We start from the raw sequence: 22687 nt of genomic DNA, 5'->3' as shown, positions 1-22687 counted from the left end.
TTTAGAGTAACAGACCTGGAACCCAGCATCATCGTTGCCCCTTTCATTGGAATTCCCGTGACAGGCTCCACTAACCAGTTAGCAAAGAATCTTAGAAAACAGATTGACAAGCAATTCTTATACTGAAGGGACGGGTAAAGGAAAAAAAGTTTTTTGTGGGTATCTGTTTTCCTAGTTCAAAATAAAAGTTCTCATAAATCTAAGACATGCAATAAAAAAATCCTCATGGAAAAATGGAAATTGTCATGTTTCAATTAGAAATTAAAAAGCATTTTGGAGTTTTACTTGGGGAGATATATAGTTTTGTCTTTAAGCTTTCAGGAAAAATATGAGCACTCAAAGATGAGTATTAAAGAATTTTTATTCTGGCTCCTGTAATTTTGTTTACCTTTTCAAAGTGTTTACTACACTGTTTAAAGATAAGCAAAATAGTAAGATTCCCAAAATAAGCATGAATTTTATAAGCAAGAATATTTCTTATTCACTGATATGTCTATAATAGAGCACAGAGTATTTTATACCTATCAGTAAATGTTGGCTGAATTAATTGAGCTGCTCTTTACACAGTACAAAATAATATTCATTAGTCTGAGAATCAGGATAGGCTTTCCAAACACACACTAACAACAAAATTAAAATATTGGATGAGTTACCCACAACTTAAAAATTCCTTTTTTGCCTTAATAAAAACTGGAATAGACCATTGCTAGAATACATTGTTATAACACACATGAAATATTGTGAAAAATATAAAAGAGTAACAGTAGGCACAGACTTTTACTAAGAGAGTAGCATCAGGCACAAATGTGAAGGACTTCATATTAACTATACAATAAAGTTTAATTAGGTGGAAATTGATAACGATCCCAAAAAAAGGAAAAGAATTCATTAGTGAATAACTAATAGCCACACAGATCTGGGAGGAGAAAAGTCTGAGGAGGTAACAGAATGTGCTTTGTTAAAAAAAAAATATATATATATATATATATTATATATATATAACAGAGGAATGTGTATTATAATGTAATAGGACTGTCCTAAGAAATACATAAAATGCAGAAGCCACAGAGTTTAATTACACTAAAAACACAAAGTTATATTAACCCATTATGTCCCATTGTCCTCTTATTTAAAAACCTATAAAGATTTAAATTGAACAATATGCCACTTATGGTAACATTGAAGTAAATATGTCACTGAAATATTTACAAAATTAAAAACCTGGGACTTAATGGGTTAAGAACAATTTAATACATTTATAGTATATAAACAGAGACAAATAACAACAAATAAGAATATGTTTATAGAGTAAAAAGGAATACTATCCATATGTACAAAGATTTTCAACAAATCAATACATGAAAAATTATAAAATAGTGAAAGGATACAAGTAATTAAGAAAGAAATCAATGAACAAATGTTAAAGATAATCAAGCTAAATAAAAGATAATCAAGCTTACTACTAACCAAAGAAACAGCAATTAAATTAATTTTTGTTTACTGGGTGGGTAACACTATTAAATTCCAATTCAAAATGAAAACTATGCTACAAGAAATTTGAGAACAATTATGCAAGATCATATTTTGAATATTTTTGTTTTAAAACAATTAACCAACCTGAGCCACTTTAATTGAATTTTGGGTAGAGCCGCCAGCATGATACTCGACTTTGAATTTTTTTACAAGTTCATCAAACCTATAAAGAAATCACAGGAGAAAAATGTTAGCATCTATCATTGTCCTAATGCAAATATTTCTGACTAGGAGTACATTAAAACACACTTAAGGATCTGACTAGAAGTACATTAAAACACACTATGTTCCTAAATCTGTATATATGAAATACATGAAACTCGTATAATGTAAATAAAATTTAAAAGTATGTCATTGTCAAGCTTAAAAGAATAAGAAAGGAAGGAGGAGGAAGTGTGAGAGTGTGGGCAGGAGAGAGGGTAGCGTGGGAAGTATCATTATGATCCTAAACTTATTTGTATATATTAAATACATGAAATTTGTTCACCTCATATAAAGAAATTTTTTAAATTAAAAATAAAAATTAAAAATTCACAAATAAGCAAAAACGAAGGCCCTATATGGTAAATCAGTGAATCAAAATCAGAATCAAAGTCTTGCGATTACTTGTTATCTGCAAACATACAGAAGTCAGTGCGTATTTCTCTTTATTCCAGACTACTGAGTCAGTTTTTTACAGAAACCAAAATTTTACTTAAAAATGTTACTTTTGGAATAAGTTGAAGAGGTATGAAAATTATAGGGCCCTTCACTTCAAGATGAATGATGAAGCATGTTTTGCTTCCTCTTTCTTGTCTTATTGAATATCAAAACCACATTTTATATGTTTAAAAATGAAAAAATTAAAACATCACCACAAGGCAAGGAAAGATGATACAAACAGACCACAAAATTGAGAAATTACACATTCTAGATTATCAGAAAGCAAATCTAACAGAATTCACAAAGCAGTGGCAGGAGACACAATAGAGGAAGGGTAATTACTTTAAAGACTGTATTTGGAAAACCAGAGTAATTACCCAACCACTTCCACCTTAACCACAGGAGTAAAATTTAAGTGTGCCCATCTGTCATGGTAAAGTCTTCCTTTGGCAACTAGCTTCCTAGTTTCTCTCTCTCCCCATCTTCCCCTCACGATCCTGCCTTTTCCTCTTCTCTACTTCCATTTTTTTTTGGCCCCCCACCTTTAGTAACAGCTTTATTAAGATATAATTAATGTCATACAATTCATCCATTTAGAGTGTACAACCCAACTGTTTCAACTATATTCAAATGTTGTACAACCATCACCGCAATTTTTTTTTATTTTTTTTATTTATTTATTTATTTATTTATTTTTTTTTTGACAGGCAGAGTGGACAGTGAGAGAGAGAGAGAGAGAGAAAGGTCTTCCTTTGCCGTTGGTTCACCCTCCAATGGCCGCCGCGGCCGGCGCGCTGCGGCCGGCGCACCGCGCTGATCCGATGGCAGGAGCCAGGAGCCAGGTGCTTTTCCTGGTCTCCCATGGGGTGCAGGGCCCAAGCACCTGGGCCATCCTCCACTGCACTCCCTGGCCACAGCAGAGGGCTGGCCTGGAAGAGGGGCAACCGGGACAGAATCCGGCGCCCCGACCGGGACTAGAACCCGGTGTGCCGGCGCCGCTAGGCGGAGGATTAGCCTAGTGAGCCACGGCGCCGGCCACCATCACCGCAATTTTAAACAAAAACAAAACCTTGTACCCTCTAGCTATCAAAGTCATCTCCCCATCAGCCGCTCCATCCCACCCTAAACAACCGCTAATATACTTTCTTCATATTTTTTGCTTATTCTGGACAATTCAGTATAAATGAAATCATACAAGATGTAGTCTTTGTGACTGGATTATTTCACTTAGCATAATATTTTCACACATTGTACATATCCATTTATCAGTAGTACCTCATTTCTTTTTATGGTCAAACATACTGCATTGTATGGATATATCACATTTTGTTTGCCCATTCATCAGTCAATGGACAGCTAGGTTGCTTCCAACTTTTGTATACTGTGTGTAATGTTGCTATGAGCATTCATGTACAAATTTCTGTACGTATGTTTTTTTTTTTTTTTTTTTTTTTGACAGGCAGAGTGGACAGTGAGAGAGAGAGACAGAGAGAAAGGTCTTCCTTTGCCGTTGGTTCACCCTCCAAGGGCCGCCGCGGCCGGCGCACTGCGGCCAGCGCATCGCACTGATCCGAAGGCAGGAGCCAGGTGCTTTTCCTGGTCTCCCATGGGGTGCAGGGCCCAAGCACTTGGGCCATCCTCCACTGCACTCCCGGGCCACAGCAGAGAGCTGGCCTGGAAGAGGGGCAACCAGGACAGAATCCGGCGCCCCGACCGGGACTAGAACCTGGTGTGCCGGCACCACAAGGTGGAGGATTAGCCTAGTGAGGCGCGGCGCCGGCCACATATGTTTTCATTTTTCTTGAAAATATATTTTCAGAAGTAGAATTGCTGGATCAAAAGGTCCTTGGGTCAGCATTGTAGTACACCAGATTAAGGCACTGCTATGCCAGTTCAAGTCCCAGCTATTCTGCTTCCAACACAGCTTCATGCTGATGTGCTTGGGAAAACAATGGGACATGGCTGCCACCCATGTGGGAGATCAGGATTGGGTTCCTGACTCTAGGCTTTAGCCTGACCCAGACCCAGCTACTGTGGGCATTTAGGTAGTGAAACAGTATATAGAAGACATCTTCTCCCCCAACCTCACCCCGTCTCTCCCTCTTTCTCTGTTGCTCTTTCAAATAAACCAGCAAATAGTTTTTAAAATTAAAAAAGGTAACTCCTTATTTAACTTTTTGAAGAACATCCATACTATTATTGATTATCTGCCTTAAAGGTAGATACTACAGATAGTAGAGAGAACCTTGTCTGTTTAATTATCTGAAAAGGAACAACTAGACAACAGCAGATTGATATAAATTTACTTTACCACATAGTTTTCTTTAAAAGAAATCAGTATTTGGATGGGTGATCCAAATAATAAGAATAGACATGAACAAAAGCGAATACAAAAATAGAAAAGCCAAAATTAAGGAAAATGCCAAGAAAGAAGATAGAAAATATAGGCAAAACAAAATATGAAAGAAAAATTAAAATAGATAAAGAATGATCAGGTAGGTCAAGACCCAATTAAAAGCAATTACAGAATGGGAGAACAGGGATAGCAAAGCTAAAAAAGAAATGCTGGGGGGGGGGGGGGGGGCGTGTGGTGCTGTGGCACAACGGTTTAACGGCCTGGCCTGAAGCGCCGACATCCCTATGGGCACCCGTTTGAGACCCAGCTGCTCTACTTCCAATCCAGCTCCCTGCTATGGCCTGGGAAAGCAGTAGAAGATGGCCCAGGGCCTTGGGCCCCTGCACCCACATGGGAGACCTGGAAGAAGCTCCTGGCTCCTGGCTTCGGATCAGCACAGCTCCAGCTGTTGTGGCCAATTGGAGAGTGAACCATCAGATGGAAGACTTTCTCTCTCTCTCTGCCTCTCCTCTCTCTGTGTAACTCTGACTTTCGGATCGATGGATGGATGGATGGATGGATGGATGGATAGATAGATAGATAGACAGATAAATTTAAAAAAAGGAGAAGAAGAAATGCTAGGGGGAAAATTTTTTTTAAAAAAGAAAAAGAAAAATGTAATCATCAAATTTCTCCTAACGCCAAGCAGCTTACCAGAAAGGGTGGTCTGGGACCCATACTTGGACACATCTTATTAAATCTCTTAAATTAAGAGATAACTTTTTTTTTTTTTAATTTTTGACAGGCAGAGTGGACAGTGAGATAGAGAGACAGAGAGAAAGGTCTTCCTTTTGCCGTTGGTTCACCCTCCAATGGCCGCCGCTGCCGGCGCACTGCGGCCAGCGCATCGCACTGATCCGAAGGCAGGAGCCAGGTGCTTCTCCTGGTCTCCCATGCGAGTGTAGGGCCCAAGCACCTGGGCCATCCTCCACTACACTCCCCGGCCATAGCACAGAGCTGGCCTGGAAGAGGGGCAGTCAGGACAGAATCCGGTGCCCTGACCGGGACTAGAACCCGGTGTGCCAGCGCTGCAAGGCGGAAGATTAGCCTATTGAGCCACAGTGCCGGCCAAATTAAGAGATAACTTTTTAAAAGCATCTAAAGTCAAGAACATTTATCACTTAAAAAGGGATAAAAAATTGAATACCAAACTTCTTAAGGAATACAGAATGCAAAAAGATAATGGAATAACGTAGTGTATGCTAAGAAGAAAAAAAGATTTTGAAAGTAGAACTGAACATCTGTCTATAACAATTATTAACTTAATAACTGGAAAAACATTGTTTTTCAATTTGTTAAAGGATGTGAAAAAGAATTACTGAGGAGGAGGTATGGCGATAAATAAAACATGTTTAAAAAAGAATGAGTATACAATACAAATCTGAAAATAAAAGAAGCCATAAGTTAAAAGTGTTCATTACATCTTATTACATGTAGAATTCTACTTAATAGAAAATTTTTAATAATAAAAGACTTTATGTTCACTTTTGTGAATTCAAACACATTACTTGGTTCTACAGGGGATAATATTTATCTAATTATTCAGTAATGATGTTTTACTGGTGTTCAGAACCTAGAATCAATGTAGAGATGAAACACAAGATACATAATTATAGTTACAAAACAGAATATTTTAAAAATTACATATAACTTAGAAGATTGAAAAAAGAAAAGATCAAAGTGAAAAATACTAGTTCCCTTCCCTTTCATGGAGAAGAGCCCATGAGCATTTCAAATGTTAATAATCAATGCTTTTAAAAAGAGGTTTTAAAGATATTGTGTCATAAAGTCAATCATTACAACTAAAATATATAAAAATTAAAGAAGATGAGGAAAGTAAATGAACTGAGAGTGTTAATTTGCACTGTATTCTTCATTCTCCAATACAGTTAACTAACAGTATGCATTATTAAAAAAGATTTATTTATGGTGCCAGCGCCATGGAGGAGTAGGCTAAGCTTCTGCCTGCAGTGCCAGCATCCCCTATGTGTGCAGGTTAGTGTCCCGGGTGCTACTCTTCTGATCCAGCTCTCTGCTTATGGCCTGAGAAAGCAATGGAAAATGGCCCAAGTGCTTGGGCTCCTGCATCCAAGTGTGAGAACCCAAAGAAGCTCCTGTCTCCTGGCTTTGGATAGGCCCAGCTCCAGCTCTTGTGGCCATTTGTGGAGTGAACCAGTGGATGGAAGATTTCTCTGTCTCTCCCTCTGTGTCTTTGCCTCTCAAATAAATAAAATCTTTTTTTAAAAAATATTTTATTTATTTTAAATGCTGAATGACAGATGAATGACAGAGACAGATAAACCTTCCATCTGCTGGTTCACTTCACAAAAGGCCACAAAGGCTGGGGCTGCTCCAGAGAGAAGTCAGAAGCCCAGAACTCCATCTGGGTCTCTCACGTGGGTGGGAGGGACCAAAGTATTTAAGCCATCCTCTGCTGCTTTCCCAGGCACATGGGCAGGAAGCTGGTTCAGATGTGGAGTTGGGGGCCTGATGCTGTGACATAGCAGGTGAAGCCACCACCTGTAGTGCTGGCATCCCATGGGGCCGGTTCGAGTCCTAGCTGCTCCACTTCTCATCCAACCCTCTGCTTTGGCCTGGGAAAGCAGTAGAAGATGGCCCAAGTCCTTGGGCCTTTATACCTGTATGGGAGACCTGGAGGAAGCTCCTGGCTCCTGGCCTCAGATTGGTGCAGGTCTGGCCATTGCAGCCATCTGAGGAATGAACCAATGGGTGGAAGGCCTTTCTATGTCTCTCTCTGTCTCTGTCTCTGTCTCTCTATAACTCTGGCTTTCAAATAAATAAAATAAATCCTTAAAACAAAACAAAATTAGTGGAGCTGTGACTTCAATCAGTAATTCCACTGTATAAAATTGTTTATTCAAGAAGGGGGAGGCAGAGTTGTGGGAGTACTGGGCTAAGCTTCCACTTGTGGTGCAGGGTTCATGTCCCTACTGCTCCTCTTCTGATCCAGCTCTCCGCTATGGCCTGGGAAAGCAGGGGAGGATGGCCCAAATGCTTGAGCTCTTACACCCATGGGGGAGGCCTGCTAGAAGCTCCTGGCTTCAGATTGGCCCGGCTCCAGCCGTTGTGGCCACTTGGTGAGTACACCAGGGGATGGAAGAACTTATTGTCTCTCCCTCTCTATCTCTACCTCTCAAGTAAATAAATAAATCTTTCAAAAAAAAAAAAAATGAAAGAAAGAAATAGGGGATAAGCAAGTGGTTAAGATGCTACTTTGGGATGACTGCATCCCTTATCAGAGTACCTGAGTTCATGCCCCAGATATGCCTCTTGCCTCCAAGTGACCTGCAAATGTACTCCTTGGAGACAACAGTGATGCCGCACATAGTCAAATCCCTGCCACCCACAAAGGAGACCTGACTGGGCTGAGTCTAAGCCAGGAGTCAGGAATTCTAGGTCTCCCACACTGGTGGCAGAGTCCCAAGCACTTGGGTCATATTCTCCTGTTTTCCCAGGTATATTAGCAGGGAGCTGGATCAAAAGTGGAACAGCAGGGACCTGAATCGGCGTTCTACCATGGGATACTGGCTTTGCATGCAAAGTAATCTGTTGTGCCACAATGCTGGTCCCTTGTCTTTATCTGAAGTAAATAAATGATTACGAAATATGGCATAAACACATTATTTGGATTCACACTCCAAAATAAAAACAGTAACTGTGAACAGTATTTGAACTGCTTTGGAGCAGACACAGAGGGAAGTAATTTTTATTTATAATATTTTGAGTTTCTTTTTTTTTATAAATTTCTTGAGGTTATGTAAAATAAACATACAATTTTAAAAACACAAATATCTTTGGAGCCAACTAGCTAGAATAAGAAAAAGAATGGAGCAGACATTTTGCTCCGTGATTAAAATGCCACTTAATTGATACCAGCATCCTATATCAGAGTATGTTTGGGTCCCAGCTCCAATTCTGATTCTATTCCTGCTAATGCACACCCTGTGAGGCAGCAGGTGATAAGTCAAGTATTTAGGTCTTTATCACTCATGTGAGAGACTCGGACTGGCTTCAGCCTAATCCAGCCCTGTCTGTTGCAAGCATCTGCAGAGTGAACCAGCAGATGGATAATCTCTGCCTTTCTCTTTTTCTTCCTGTCAAATAATTTTTAAAAAATTTAAAATTTTTAGAAAAGAGAACAAAAAAGGACACTGGCATGATTCAAAGCACCAATGCCCTATAGAACACACACACACATGCCCAATTATGCCTGGGCTATTTATTCTGACACATCTATCCATATACAGATTTCATGGTGTCTTAACGACTAACAAACTGTAAGTCTTAATAAAGGACAAGTGTCTTGTTTCTTCATGAGTGCTTGACGAGGCTTCAGGATCAATTTACAATAGCTGCCAAACACAGAAACACAGCTTGTCAGAATTTTTGACTGGGATTGTACTAATTCAATTTATCTAAACAGGGAAAAATGATATCTAGCCAATATTACATTATCCAATCCATGATCATAGTACATTCCTCAATCTATTTATTTGGAATTTCTTTAAAATCTCTCAATAATGTTTCATAATGTTTGGCGTAAGTCCTGCACATCTTTTATTAGAGTCACTGCTTAATACTTCCTACACATTTGAAGTAACGTAAATGCTGTTTATTTAAACTTAATTTTGGTTTCTGGAATTTAAAAAGCACAATTTTCTGTGTCAAATTTTATATCCATGTTTCTAACATCTCTAATTAGCTCCAAATATTTCTGTACATAATCATCCTTTGTGAAAAATGACATTTTTTCTTACCCTTTTCTTGCCTGGGTAAAGAAACCAGGACTTCTTAAATAGCAGTGAAAAATAATGGCCAAATTCAGTTTTATTCTGAATTTAAGACTGATACATCTTGATGAATTGCAGGATAGTTCCATTTCCCAAAATCAGAAATCTTAGAAATGTCTAATTTTTCATCTTTATTTTTAAAAATTTTAATTTTTTATTCCAGCAGCAAGGGGAGAGGAAGGAGAAAGAGGAAAGAGACAGAGGGAGAGAGGGAGAAGGAGATAGAGAGCACGCTCCCCTCACCCCCATCCACTGGTTAACTCCCCAAATGCCCTCAATGCTCCAAGCTAGGGGCTGAAGACAGATGTGGGAGTGTCACTCCAGGTTCCCCAGGTAGGTGGCAGGAACCTGATCAGTCGCAACATCACCTGTTGCCTTCCAGAGTGTACCTCAGCAGGAAGCTGGAATCACAAAGATGGGTCTGAATCTCAAGAGATAGGGGATGTGGGTGTTCTAACACAAGGCAAAACCACTAGGGCAAATGCTTAGCCCATTCTGATTTATTTTTGCTTTATGTATGCACTGCTTCCACTAAAAAGTTTTTAATGTTATATATTCTTATCTACTGATATTTTCCATGTTGCTTCAGTTTAGAAATACTGTCACAAAAATATAGGCACAATATCTTTTTATTTATAAACTAAACAACCCAAATACATGTGTACTAAGAAGGACCTGGAAGAACATAAACAAGTTATTAGCAGTGGTTATCTCCAAATCAGAGGCAATTATGAGTATTTTATACATCTGTATATATGCTATACAAATATATATACAATACAAATATATATACACATATAACAAATGTATATTTGTTATACATTTGTTTTATATACTTATTGGTTACCCAATAAGTATTAAACTGTTAAGTAATGAAAAAAAAAAAAACAAAATAATCAACATCAGGGGCAGGTATTAGGCTTTGAAATTAATATGTACATTAGGAGGGCAGAGTTGTGGAGTAGCAGGTAAAGCCGCTGCCTGCAATGCCAGCATCCCATATGGGCACCAGTTTGTGTTCCAGCTCTCCACTTCTGCTCAAGCTCCCTGACAATGGCCTGGTAAAAGGAGTGGAGGATGACCCAAATGTTTGGGCCCCTGCTACCCAAATGGGAAACCTGGATGAAATTCCTGGCTCCTGGCTTTGGTCTGGCCCAGTGCTGGCCATTGTGGCCATCTGGAAAGTGAACCAGCGAATGGGAGATCTGTCTCTCCCTCTCTGTAACTCTAAATTTCAAACTAAATAAATCTTTTAAAAAGATGTAGGTTAGGATACCCACATCCCACATCAGAGTACCTAGGTTTGATCTCTGAGTACACCTCTTGAGTCCAGTTTCCTGCTAATGCAGACCATAAGAAACAGCAAGTGATGGCGCAGGTAACCAGCTTCCTGCCACCCATACAGGAGAACTGGATTGAGTTCTGGCTCCTGGGTTAGGCTCAGTCCAACCAGTCTCAAGGGCTACAAATATCTGAGGAGTAAACCAGCCAATGGGAGCCCTCTCTCTCTGAGAGTCTGTCTTTCTCTTTCTCTCAAATAAATATTTAAAAATCAACCTCATTTTACAATGGGAGAACAATTTTTTCTACAGTTATCTCAAAAACTATATCTAGAACAAAGACAAATGAAAAACACAGAACAAAGTGATTCTGAATGAATGAGTCAGAGAAACGTTAACATCTGATCTGAAATTTGACAGAGAGAAAAAATATTCCTGTCTGAGGATAAAACAAAGAACATGATCTATTCAGAAAAACAGGTTAAACACCTACTGAAATGTAGGTCAAAATCACAGTAGTAAAAACTGACAAAGGGAACTCTCTGGCTAATAAACGAAGATATTATTCTGAAGATTACTTAGAATTATTAAAATCTGCATATTAAGAAGTATGAAACAGATTCCTATAAAAACGATGACAGCACCGTCTGTAGAACAGGTGCAGTAAAAAGCAGATCTGCCTTGAGACTACAGTTCATACCAGAGGATGAGAACCAGAACCACAGGCATAGAGAAGTGACCAAAGTAAAGAACTATTCTAAGGCTGAAGGCAAAGGATATCAAAAATAATTGCCAGAGGAAGACTGAGAAAAGGGATGGTAATTCTAAGGTATAGAGTTTGGATGACCAGTTGGATGGCGCTAGGAAAGAAGATAAGAAAATCATAAGGAACTAACAGAACTATTAAACAGCTGAATAAAATAGCAAGGAATTGAGTGTACTATGGCAAGATTTGTTGCCTTTAATCTCATGGAAAGACTGGGCATCTGTGTTATATACTGGTTTTCTCTGTATTTTGTTTTTGGTTGACACCAATTTTTTGTTGTTTCTTCTGTACGAATACTGAAAAATGTCAAAGAAAAGATGAAGAATTGTATATCTCTAATGAAACTAAAAAAATTCAGGCTAAAACATTAATGAACCTCAAAACTATAACATCATAGGGAAATAATTACACAAAAATTTTAACTATTTTCTAAGGTATTTAAAGATGAAAAAGTTTATGATAGCCTTATATTTTTTGGGTAATGTCTACATAGTTTCCTTATGTGGCTTTTTATATAGCAAGTGATATATGGCAGGGTAAGTACTTTATACATTCATCTTACTTGAATCTCTCTTTCTGAATGGAGTGGACATCCCAACACCTCAACCAAAAAGCCAGAAGAATTAAAAGGACAGTTCCTAATCCATTTTCCTAAACCAACCTATTTCCAAAGTCCAAATTAATAAAGCAGATAGCATTTATGATACTAAAAAAAAATCAGAGATTATGTTCTTTATTTTTTTCCTTTAAAATTTATTTATTTATTTGAAAGTCAGAGTTACAGAAAGAGAGAGAGACAGAGAGACAGAGAGACAGAGAGAGAGATTGTATCCACTGGTTCACTTCCCAAATGGCCACAATGGCTGGGGCTGGGCCAGGCCAAAGCCAGGAGTCTGGAACTTTAACTGGATCTCCCATTTGAGTTTCAGGGGAACAAATACGTTGGTCGTCATCTGTTGCGTTTCTTGGCTTATTAGCAGGGAACAGGATCAGAAGTGAAGTAGCCAGGACTCAAACTGGCAATCATATGGGACACTAGTGTAACAGGCAGCAGCTTAACCCACTGTGCTATAACACCAGCCCCTCAAGTTCTTTTTCTTTACTTGATTTTTATTGTAAAAATTGCTTCCCAAATTATCCCAATTTTAACCCTAAAGTATTCAACAAATAATTTAAGTTGGCAAGAAAACAGCAAAGTTACATTAATGTGAAATATTTAGTAGGAAGCTTTATAAATATAAACCTTTATTTTCTGAAAGAACTAAGAGGCTAACCAAAGTACAGTATTTCATATTACATGAATTTAATCCCTGACAAGTCTGACACTCTGTGCTCAGCCTGAGTACATGCATAGCAACAGTCTAGCCACTACTGGCACTAAAGCATTATTCCTAATTTCTGATTTAAGCATAACTGATCAACTATTTGAAAAATATATTATTATAGATAGACTGTTTAATAATAATTACTATAAAGACTAGCTTTGGAAAGGTTACACTATCCAAAAAATATTAAAAGAAAATCCCAAAACTCATTGAGAAAACAACCCAATAAAAAGGGGCCAAAAAATTTAATGAAGAAAAGATACAGCCAAGATAGCAAGTAAGCACAGATCTCAACATCATGAGTCACTATGGTAATCAACATCAAAATCACAAACATAAACATCTATTAGAATGGCTGAAGAAAACCTGAGAATGCTAAGTACTGACAAGGCTAAGTGCTGACAAGGTTGCAAACTAACTAGAACTCTCATACATTGCTGATGAAAATACACAATGATACAGCCCCTTTGGAAGACAATTTGGAAACTTTTTAAAAAATTAAGCATATATTTACTAGACAAGTCAGGTACACAAATATTTTTAGCAGCCTTGTTAATTACCTGAAACAACTCAAATGTCTATTAACTACTAAATGAGTAAAGAAATTCTGACACATCCTTATAAGACATTACTAAGCAAAACTAGAAATGAACAACTATACTTTCAACAACATGGATAAGTCTCAAAAACATTAGCTATATTGAAGAAGCCAGACACAAAAGAGCTTTATATAATATGATCCCATTTATCTGACATTCTGGATAAGATAAAACGGTAAGATAAAAATCACAGCAGTGGCTGCCAGGTGCTGAAGATAGAAAAGATGCAGAATTATCAACTTTGGGGACAATGGAGATTTTCTATTTCGTTGATGGTTATACAACTATTTTTATCAAAACTCATAGAATTTCGTATGCAAAATGGTAAATTTTAATGTATAAAATGTTTCAAGGTATCTTAATAAATTTGACTTTTAAAAATATATATAAGCTAGGTAATCAATCGAGGAAATTCCAAATTTCAGATGTATTGATACATCTGAGTTATGTTATATATTATACACTATGTACATACATAGCGGCTTACATATACAGAAAGAAATACACACAAGAACACAGAGCCACAATGATGCACATATGAAGTGCAAATTAATCTTCTGAGATAAAACCATTATTCCAATTTTCTAAATAGAATTTTAGAGAGGTATTTTTTAAACTTCTGCCTTTGAAATAGTTTTGACCTTGTGGAAAGGCAGAAAGATAAAAGCACAGGGACCAGAGCTGTGGCACAGTTAGTTAACCTGCCACTTGTTGACACCAACAGCCCATAAGTGCTAGTTCAAGTGCTGGCTACTCTGCTTCTGATCCAGCTCCCTGCTAATGAGTTTGAAGATGCAGTGGATGATGGCTCAAGTAATTGGGTTTCTGCTGCCCATTTAGGGGACCCAGATGCAATTCCTGGCTTTGTCCGGGTCCAGCCCTGGCTACTGTGGACATTTGGAGAATGAACCTGCAGATGGAAGGTATCTTTCTCTCACTTTATCTTTCAAACAAATTGTTTTTAAAGCACACACACACAGAGAGACATACACACATACACAAACACCCACAATATGAGGGTATTTCAAAAATGTGTGGAAATAGAATTTAAAAACAAGTTTATTTTGGTGCGTAAAATTCCACTTTATATTCATGCATAGTTTTTCAGAATAAGTATTTTCATGAATTGTCTGAAGACCTCCCCCTTACAATAATACAATCAACACCTATACATCTTTCAAAGGATTCATAGATTTTTTTTAAAGACTTTATTAAGGCAGAGTTACAGAGTCAGAAGCAGAGGCAGGGAGAGGCCTTATCTGCTGGTTAGATAAGCTGCAATGACCAGAGCTGGGCCAGTCTGAAGCCAGGAGCCAGAAGCCACTTCTGAGTCTCCTGTGTGGTTACAGGGGCCCAAGGACTTGGGCCATCTTCCACTGTTTTCCCAGGCCATAAACAGAGAGCTGGATCGGAAATGGAACAGCCAGATGTAGAACCAGAGCCCATATGGGATGCTGGCTTTACCCACTATGCCACAGCACCAGTCCAGGAGACATCAATTTTTAACATTTTATATGTTGTATCTTCTTCTCTAATGCTACATACTTAGTTGCTTTTTACAAATTCCTTTGGAGTAGGTTAAAATATCACGTACTTTTAGCACTTATAGTACCTCAGTGGGTATTTTCTAAGAATAATAGGAAGATAATAGGGAAAGAAGAAATTACAGAACCAAAATAGCTCCTTAATTTTTTATGTTTAATCCTTCTATTTATTTTACATGAAAAAAATACTACTTGAAATTAAAAGGTATTTTATGATTATACCCCTATAACACAATGCCAATTCTGTATTAAAAAATCACTTAAGATTCAATAAGCATGAAGTGGAAAATGTCTACAAAACTGTGCCTCACAATTTCTAGTCATAGAAACTAAAACCACTGTGTTATCCCAAACTCAGGGGCAAGAAAACAGAGATGGATGGGTGGATGGATGGACGGACAGAATGGATGGACATCTAGTTAGATGGCTAGAGTGCACAAAAGCACTGCATATTATCAGAAGATAAAAGAAGACCTCATGTTGTACCAACATCACTACAGCACAGAAGCAAACATCAATAGCTTTATGCGTCTTATAAGGACAGACATGAGAGGTAAGACATTTAATTAAAATCTCTTCAGTACAACCCCAAAAGTTTAACTTCCTTAAGAAAGCACTCGTAACTGCCAAGTGAATTTTTGATCAAGTTCTTTCGTCAACTTCTCATCTAACCAAATAATAAATGAAAAACATCAATAATTCTAAACAGGTTACACTTATTAAGACCAAATGTTAATAGAATAACATGGGGAGAAATCCATAGGCAAATTAAAAGATTCAAAGCTTTGAAATCTTTAACCACAAATGTTTAGTGAGGTTGAAAAAAATCACTTAAACGTCAGTTTGATAAAAGCCAAAAGAACATTTCCCACATGTGTTTATATTTAAGCATATTTTGAAGAGATGGAAAAAGTAACACTCATTCAAAACTGAAGTTCAGCTATTAGTTCATAAGGATCGTAATTTAAAGGTATTTCTCTAACCTGTAATTTTATTTTCTTTGATAAGCATGTGTTGTTTAGATAAGTCCTTACTCAATTCTAAAACGTTTAAAGATTTAATTATTCCTATTTATAACTCTAAAGATGAAGTTTTTGGCACATAAAATTATCACATATATTGTGGAAAAGCACTTTGTATCTAAGCAATGATGATTAAACTAAAGTGAATTATTCCTAAATTTAGAAGAATGATATGCATTAGGTTTCTACCCTTTTAAAAGCAAACTGAGTGCCTGGGTTCAAGTCTCAGCTCTGCTTCTGATTCAAGCTTACTGCTAAAAGCACACAACAAAATTTCACTAAAGCAATGTATACCTGTCATTAAATAGTGAATAGTTTGACATTCAAGTTTAAACCACACAAGGATTTCAGAAAAAAGAAAATATTACAGACAACGGTTCTCAAAATGAGAATGTGTAGTCTCCTGGTTAACCATGAGTGTTGGCCACATGTTCACAGACAGCTCTAAAACACAAATTGTACTACCACCACCCCCAACCCCTTATTGATTTGCTTTCAGCTGTTATTTCTATCAGAGAGTCCATGGTTTATAATGGGGCCTGAGTTTCTCTGATCCTAGAAAATTTCTAGAAACATATGTAACAGATATGGAGAGAAAGTAGTCAAGCAGTCACTAATTATTTCTCTCTACTCAACTTAAAAAAAATCACTCATCAGAAACACCCAAATATTTAAAACTTTTATCAAAACATCACATATGGAACTTCCGATTCAGAGTAGCATACAGTGCATAACAGTCAACATTCCTACTGACAACAACTAGAAAAGCCACATAAATCTTAAGTCCTATTGTCAAAGGTACCAAAGAGCTACAGATGCAACAAGGACAAGGTGGATAAATTTCGAGGGAGGTGAGAACTATTATAGAGGGTCACCCAGAATTGGCAACTCTTTTGTCCCACCTGCCCAGATGTGGAACCAGTAATATATGAGGTAATAGGGACAAAACTTGACATTTCCCAAACTTCAAATACACAGCTGGTTTGCCCCATAGCACGCTTGCTGAATTCTGAAACTGAATGGCATGCTAAGGTGGTTAACCAAAATCATCTCAAAAGCAGAAAATCCTCCCAGTCTGGCAGTGCTTACAAAACAAAAGACAGGCCAGCAGAAGAACTAAAAACACAATACGAAAGCAGTAAAAGTCTAAGAAGGAGAGGAACATAGAAACTAAAGATCCATATGTACTTCTTTGGGTTGTAGGGAAAAGCACCTATCTATACTGGTTACATCCAGAATCTGAACACCCAGACTTTGGGTTTAGTAGAACACAAGGGTAAAGCAGAGGATAAGAGAGAAAAACATTGGGATTTTGGAATTATGTAAGGCCAAAGTAATAAAATTGGAAATGAAGGGCCTATACTAAAGAGCAGATTCCCTCTGGTGACATTAACCAAATTTTGAAGGCATGTGAGCTCAAAGCATCAAGAATAAGTTGGATGAGCCAGTGTGTGGCACAGTTGTTTAAAACGCAGCTGCCTGCAACACCATCATCCCATATCAAGCTGCCAGTGTGATTCCTAGCTGCTCCACTGGGAAAATGAAGACTCCTTTCTCTAGCCAGAGAACCAAAAAGGAGAACCACAAAGTACTAGGACTCTCAAAACGCATGGAAAATAATGAAAGACTCCAAAAAGAAGCACAAAACATAAAAAGCTTAGAATTTAAAAATTTACTAACAAATTTTAAAATTCGCTAAATGGGCTCACGAGCAAAATGGAGAATACATTTAAAGTGAATGTACTTAAAGATAAATTAGTAAAAATTTCCAACATGAAAAAAGGAATAATGATTTTCAGAAAGTAAAAAAAAGACTCAGACCTATGATAAGATAGCACTAAAAGATCTAACATTTGTGTCCTGTGAATTATTCAAAGGACGGAAAAACTTCAGTGCGCTTTGGGCTTAAAAATTTCAAAAACTGATTGAAGACATACTCTTACAGATTCAAGAAGCTCTGTGTAACCAAAGAGAAAAAAAAATTCCATGCACTGAAACACAAGAACCTTGGGAGTAGAATAGGGGGTACCAATACTGATGAAGTGAGTATTCCAGCAAAGAGCAGAGGCTGAGATCTCACAAAAGGAAGGGAAGGAGGAAGAAGGAGGCCCTAAATGGCCAAATTCCTTACCAAGGATTTCTAAGACCAATTTGATAATCATTTATGATTTCATAACAAAGTCATAAGAGAAAGCAGCATTCCTCAACAGTGAAAGACAAAGGCACTGGTGACAGACAGTCTTGGATTTAATTTCACATTCATCTAACTCTTTGATATGGGGCAAGTAATCTGAATACTCTAAGATTACGTTTCATAGCATTAAGGACTATCTATTTAAAATTTTACTCATTTGAAAGGCATAAAAACAAAGGGAGAGGGAGAAGGTCAAAAGGGGTAGAGGCAAAGAGGAAGGGGAGAGAGAGTGAAAGTGAGTGAGGGGGCCGGCACTGTGGCACAGTGAGTTAAAGCCCCAGCCTGCAGCGTCAAGTCCCGGCTACTCCACTTCCGATCCAGCTCTCTGCTATGGCCTGGGAAAACAGTGGAAGATGGCCCAAGTCCTTGGGCCTCTGCACTCATGTGGAAGACCTGAAAGAAGCTCCTGGCTCCTGGCTTTGGATCAGCTCATCTCTGGCCATTGCGGTCACTTGGGGAGTGTACCAGTGGAATGGAAGACCTCTCTTTCTGGCTTTAATTATCTCTGTAACTCTTTCAAATAAACAATTATTTAAAAAAATAAAAATAAGTATCTAAGTCAAAGCCTTCACTTTAAAAAAGAAGTGAGTGAGAATGAGAGTAAAAGAAAGGGAGAGATCTTCCATATTCTGATTCATTCCTCAAATGCCTCAACAGCCAGGGCTGGGCCAGGCTAAAGCCAAGAACCCAAAACTTCATATGAGTCTCCCATAGAGGTAGTAGGTAGCCTAGTACAGCCATCATCTGCTGCCTCCGGACATGCGCACAACAGCTGGCTGCAGGAGAAGTGAAGGCGGAACTTAAATGCCACACTCAAATATAGAATGCTGGCATTTCAAATAGCAGCTCAGCCTTCCCAAATTCCACAATATCTCAGAAGAGTGCCAGACAGCCACTAGATAATCAATAAGAAAACAACACAAAAACCCTGAAAAAAATCAGTAAATATCTAATGGACAAACTACGGGAGAATTAAATGAATCTTCTTGCTGCTGATGTCAATTTTTTAAGAAATTATATTACACCTGTACAAATTTTACAAAAATAGGTTTCCCTCAAATAGCTCTCATCTGGTTTACTCCTCTGATGCTCACAACAGCAGGGGCTGTGCCAGGACAGGAGCCAGAAGCCAGAAACTTAGTCTAGGTCTCCCATTTGGGTGGCAGTAACCCTGAGGTATCAGGGCCACTGCCCAAGGTCAACATTAACAGGAAGCTGGAGTCAGGAGCCAGTGTCAAGTTTTTAATTCTGGTACTACAATGTGGACATCGGTATCTTTATCAGCATCTTAACTGCTAGGCTAAATGTCCACACCTCTCGATTATTTTTAAAATAACTTAACACTGTTTTGGTTTTTGTCTATGTCTCAAATATCTACTGTACACTATACAGGCCGGCGCCGCGGCTCACTAGGCTAATCCTCCACCTAGCAGCGCCGGCACACCGGGTTCTAGTCCCGGTCGGGGCGCCGGATTCTGTCCCGGTTGCCCCTCTTCCAGGCCAGCCCTCTGCTGTGGCCAGGGAGTGCAGTGGAGGATGGCCCAGGTGCTTGGGCCCTGCACCCCATGGGAGACCAGGAAAAGCACCTGGCTCCTGGCTCCTGCCATCGGATCAGCGCGGTGCGCCGGCCGCAGCGCGCCGGCCGCGGCGGCCATTGGAGGGTGAACCAACGGCAAAGGAAGACCTTTCTCTCTGTCTCTCTCTCTCACTGTCCACTCTGTCTGTCAAAAAAAAAATATATATCTACTGTACACTATACAGAAAACTAAGAATTGAGGAAAATAAGACTGTGGAATGCTGTTTTTAGAAAAATTTGATAGTAAGCAATAAAATTTTAGGTTAACACAAAGATACAATATTTCTAAACAACTGTGATCAAATAAGGTGTTCCTACTTGCCTCCTCTGTGTGTATGTTGAAGGGGGAATGAGGGAGTACATTATTACACGCTCCTAAACACTTAAAAAATGTTGCCCACTATTTTTATAACAGTGAAAGAAAAACTTAGGTGCTGATTTAGCACAGAATTTTCAGTTAGGCTCTCACCTTAAAAAAAAAAAAAAAACTCAATAACTGACATCTTCAAAAATAATTAAACTTCCTAATATTTTTAAAGACATATGATGTAGGGGCAGGCACCATGGCTCACTAGGCTAAACCTCCGGCTGCAGTGCTGGCATCCCATATGGGCACCGGGTTCTAGTCCTGGCTGCCCCTCTTCCAGTCCAGCTCTCTGCTGTGGTCCGGGAGGGCAATGGATGAGGGCCCAAGTCCTTGCCCCTGCACCCGCATGGGAGACCAGGAAGAAGCACCTGGCTCCTGGTTTCGGATTTGCGCAGCGCCGGCCATAGTGGCCATTTGGGGAGTGAACCAACAGAAAGAAGACCTCTCTCTCTCTCTCTCTCTCTCTCTCTCTCTCTCTGTCTGTCTATAACTCTACCTGTCAAATAAATAAATAGAAAATAAAGATATATGATGTAAAAATAATCTCAAAAAACTCCATTGAGATCATAAGTAATGAGGAATAAAATCTATTAGATAATCCATTAAACAATTAACCAGGGATAGACATTTTGCACAGCAGTTGAGATGCCACCTATGGTGCCACTTAGAATGTCCACATCCTAAAATGGACTGCCTGGGTTCGAGTCCCCTGTCTACTCTCCATTCCAGTTTCCTGCAATAACACGACTTGGGAGGCAGCAGATGATGGCTGAAGTATGCAGATTAAAAAGAATTAAATAAGTTAAAAAAATTAAGCCAATCTGACAGCTATACAAAACAAAAACTTATCACCAAACAATGTACAATTCCAAAATGTACATATATACAATCCACAATATTATGTTCACATTACTGTTAATACAATTGTGATATTATCTTAAAAGCCGATATTTTGAAAATGTTATCAGTGCAGAGGTTTTATCTTATGCATGCCTCTGCAGCAAGATATTAAAAAACCAATATGAAAAGTGTTTATATACTGAGGATATATTCTGTTTCATCTTCTAAATACTACAAAAGATTCCAATAAAGAAAACCATAAGTTTTCCAAAGTTTAAAACATCTGGGGAATATCTTAAGATATTCATTCTTAAGAGTTCTATATTAAAGAACAGCCTGAAGGGTAGATGATAAACCTACTCTAAAACTAGAAGTGTGTTTTTAATCCCATTGAAACAGGCTTTTTTTCCCAATAAGGGCCTGGGGGTGGGGAGTGGGGAGACTACAATTAAGAAGTAAAGAACTAGATGACAAAATTACTACATAAAAGTAAACTTTAAAAGTAAAGACTAGAGCTCAGTAATAAATTAATCATGAGAATATGTTTTTACTGAGATAATATTAGCAATCATAAAGTAATCACAATCATCCTTTTTCTAATTCAAGGATACTGGGTGATAAGTTCAAAGGTGATCATTTAATTATTATGCTACATGACCTCTAAACAAAAACACATTCGTTTGTGAAAGATGTCCCCAGGTGTAAATTCTCAAGGCATAATAAATTCTCAGAAGCCTGTTGTAAGAAATAAGTGGTAATTATGTTTAAAAACATCCTGAAGAAACATCTTGCACATGCATGAAGATAGTATGAATACTAAATTTTGTTTGATTAAAAACATTATTTACCAAAATGTATAATACAAAAATGTAACAAGGAATGGTATATAAGATCTTAAAATTATTTCCCACAAAACTTAAAATAAAGCTGATCACTAAACTTATAAAGAAAATACCTATTTTGGCCGGCGCCACAGCTCACTAGGCTAATCCTCCACCTGCGGCGTCAGCACACTGGGTTCTAGTCCCGTTCGGGGCGCCAGATTCTGTCCCAGTTGCTCCTCTTCCAGTCCAGCTCTCTGCTGTGGCCTGGGAGGGCAGTGGAGGATGGCCCAAGTGCTTGAGCCCTGCACCTGCTTGGGAGACCAGGAGGAAGCACCTGGCTCCTGGCTTTGGATTGGTATTGATGCAGTGCTGGCCGTAACAGCCATTTGGGGAGTGAACCAACGGAAGGAAGACCTTTCTCTCTGTCTCTCTCTCTCACTGTCTAATTCCGCCTGTCAAAAAATAAAAAAAAAAGAAAATATCTGTTTTGTTTTATAAAACAATAGCCAAAACTGGGCTCAGTACAAGAAGGAATACAGAGTTCAAAAGTAAAATGAAGACTTCAAGTAAACCACTAGTAGTCCTTTTGAAAGCAAAAACAAGCTAATAAAAGGTAAAATATGTAAAACCCCAAATTCCGAAGTTATTCAGCAACCACAGCAGAGAAATGTTACAGGATCAGGATATTCAATGGAATATACTCTACTGACATATAATTTGTAGCTGAATCTCCTTTCCAACATTCCAAAGATTTAAGTTACAGTATGGAAGGAATAAACCTCTTCAAATCTAAACACTTTTACTATTTTCTAAACACAATAATTCTACTTGAGAATAAAGGAAAATAGACCTATGGTGTAAATGACTTCAAATTATTCTTTCAGGAGAGGGGGGGTCAGACAATTTTTTCTATAAAAAGCAAGGTGGTAAATATTTTAGGGTTTGTTGATAAAGGGTTATTATTCCACT

The 22687-nt window shown here is 38.2% G+C and overlaps 1 protein-coding gene across 2 annotated transcripts in view; it reads right to left on the bottom strand.

Annotated features, from left to right (window-relative positions):
* The window catches only part of ADK (adenosine kinase), a 604142-nt gene that overhangs the window by 405149 nt on the left and 176306 nt on the right, over positions 1 to 22687 (bottom strand). For both annotated transcript variants that reach the window (XM_008269935.4, XM_008269936.4), the window contains exon 4: positions 1618 to 1696. In XM_008269935.4, the coding sequence (XP_008268157.1) occupies positions 1618 to 1696 (79 nt within the window). The remainder of the gene's footprint in view (positions 1 to 1617; positions 1697 to 22687) is intronic.

This window comes from Oryctolagus cuniculus, chromosome 15 (assembly GCF_964237555.1).
Source record: "Oryctolagus cuniculus chromosome 15, mOryCun1.1, whole genome shotgun sequence".
Lineage (NCBI taxonomy): Eukaryota > Metazoa > Chordata > Mammalia > Lagomorpha > Leporidae > Oryctolagus > Oryctolagus cuniculus.
Note: the sequence above shows the minus strand (reverse complement) of the source record. Positions and strands in the feature narration are given on the sequence as shown.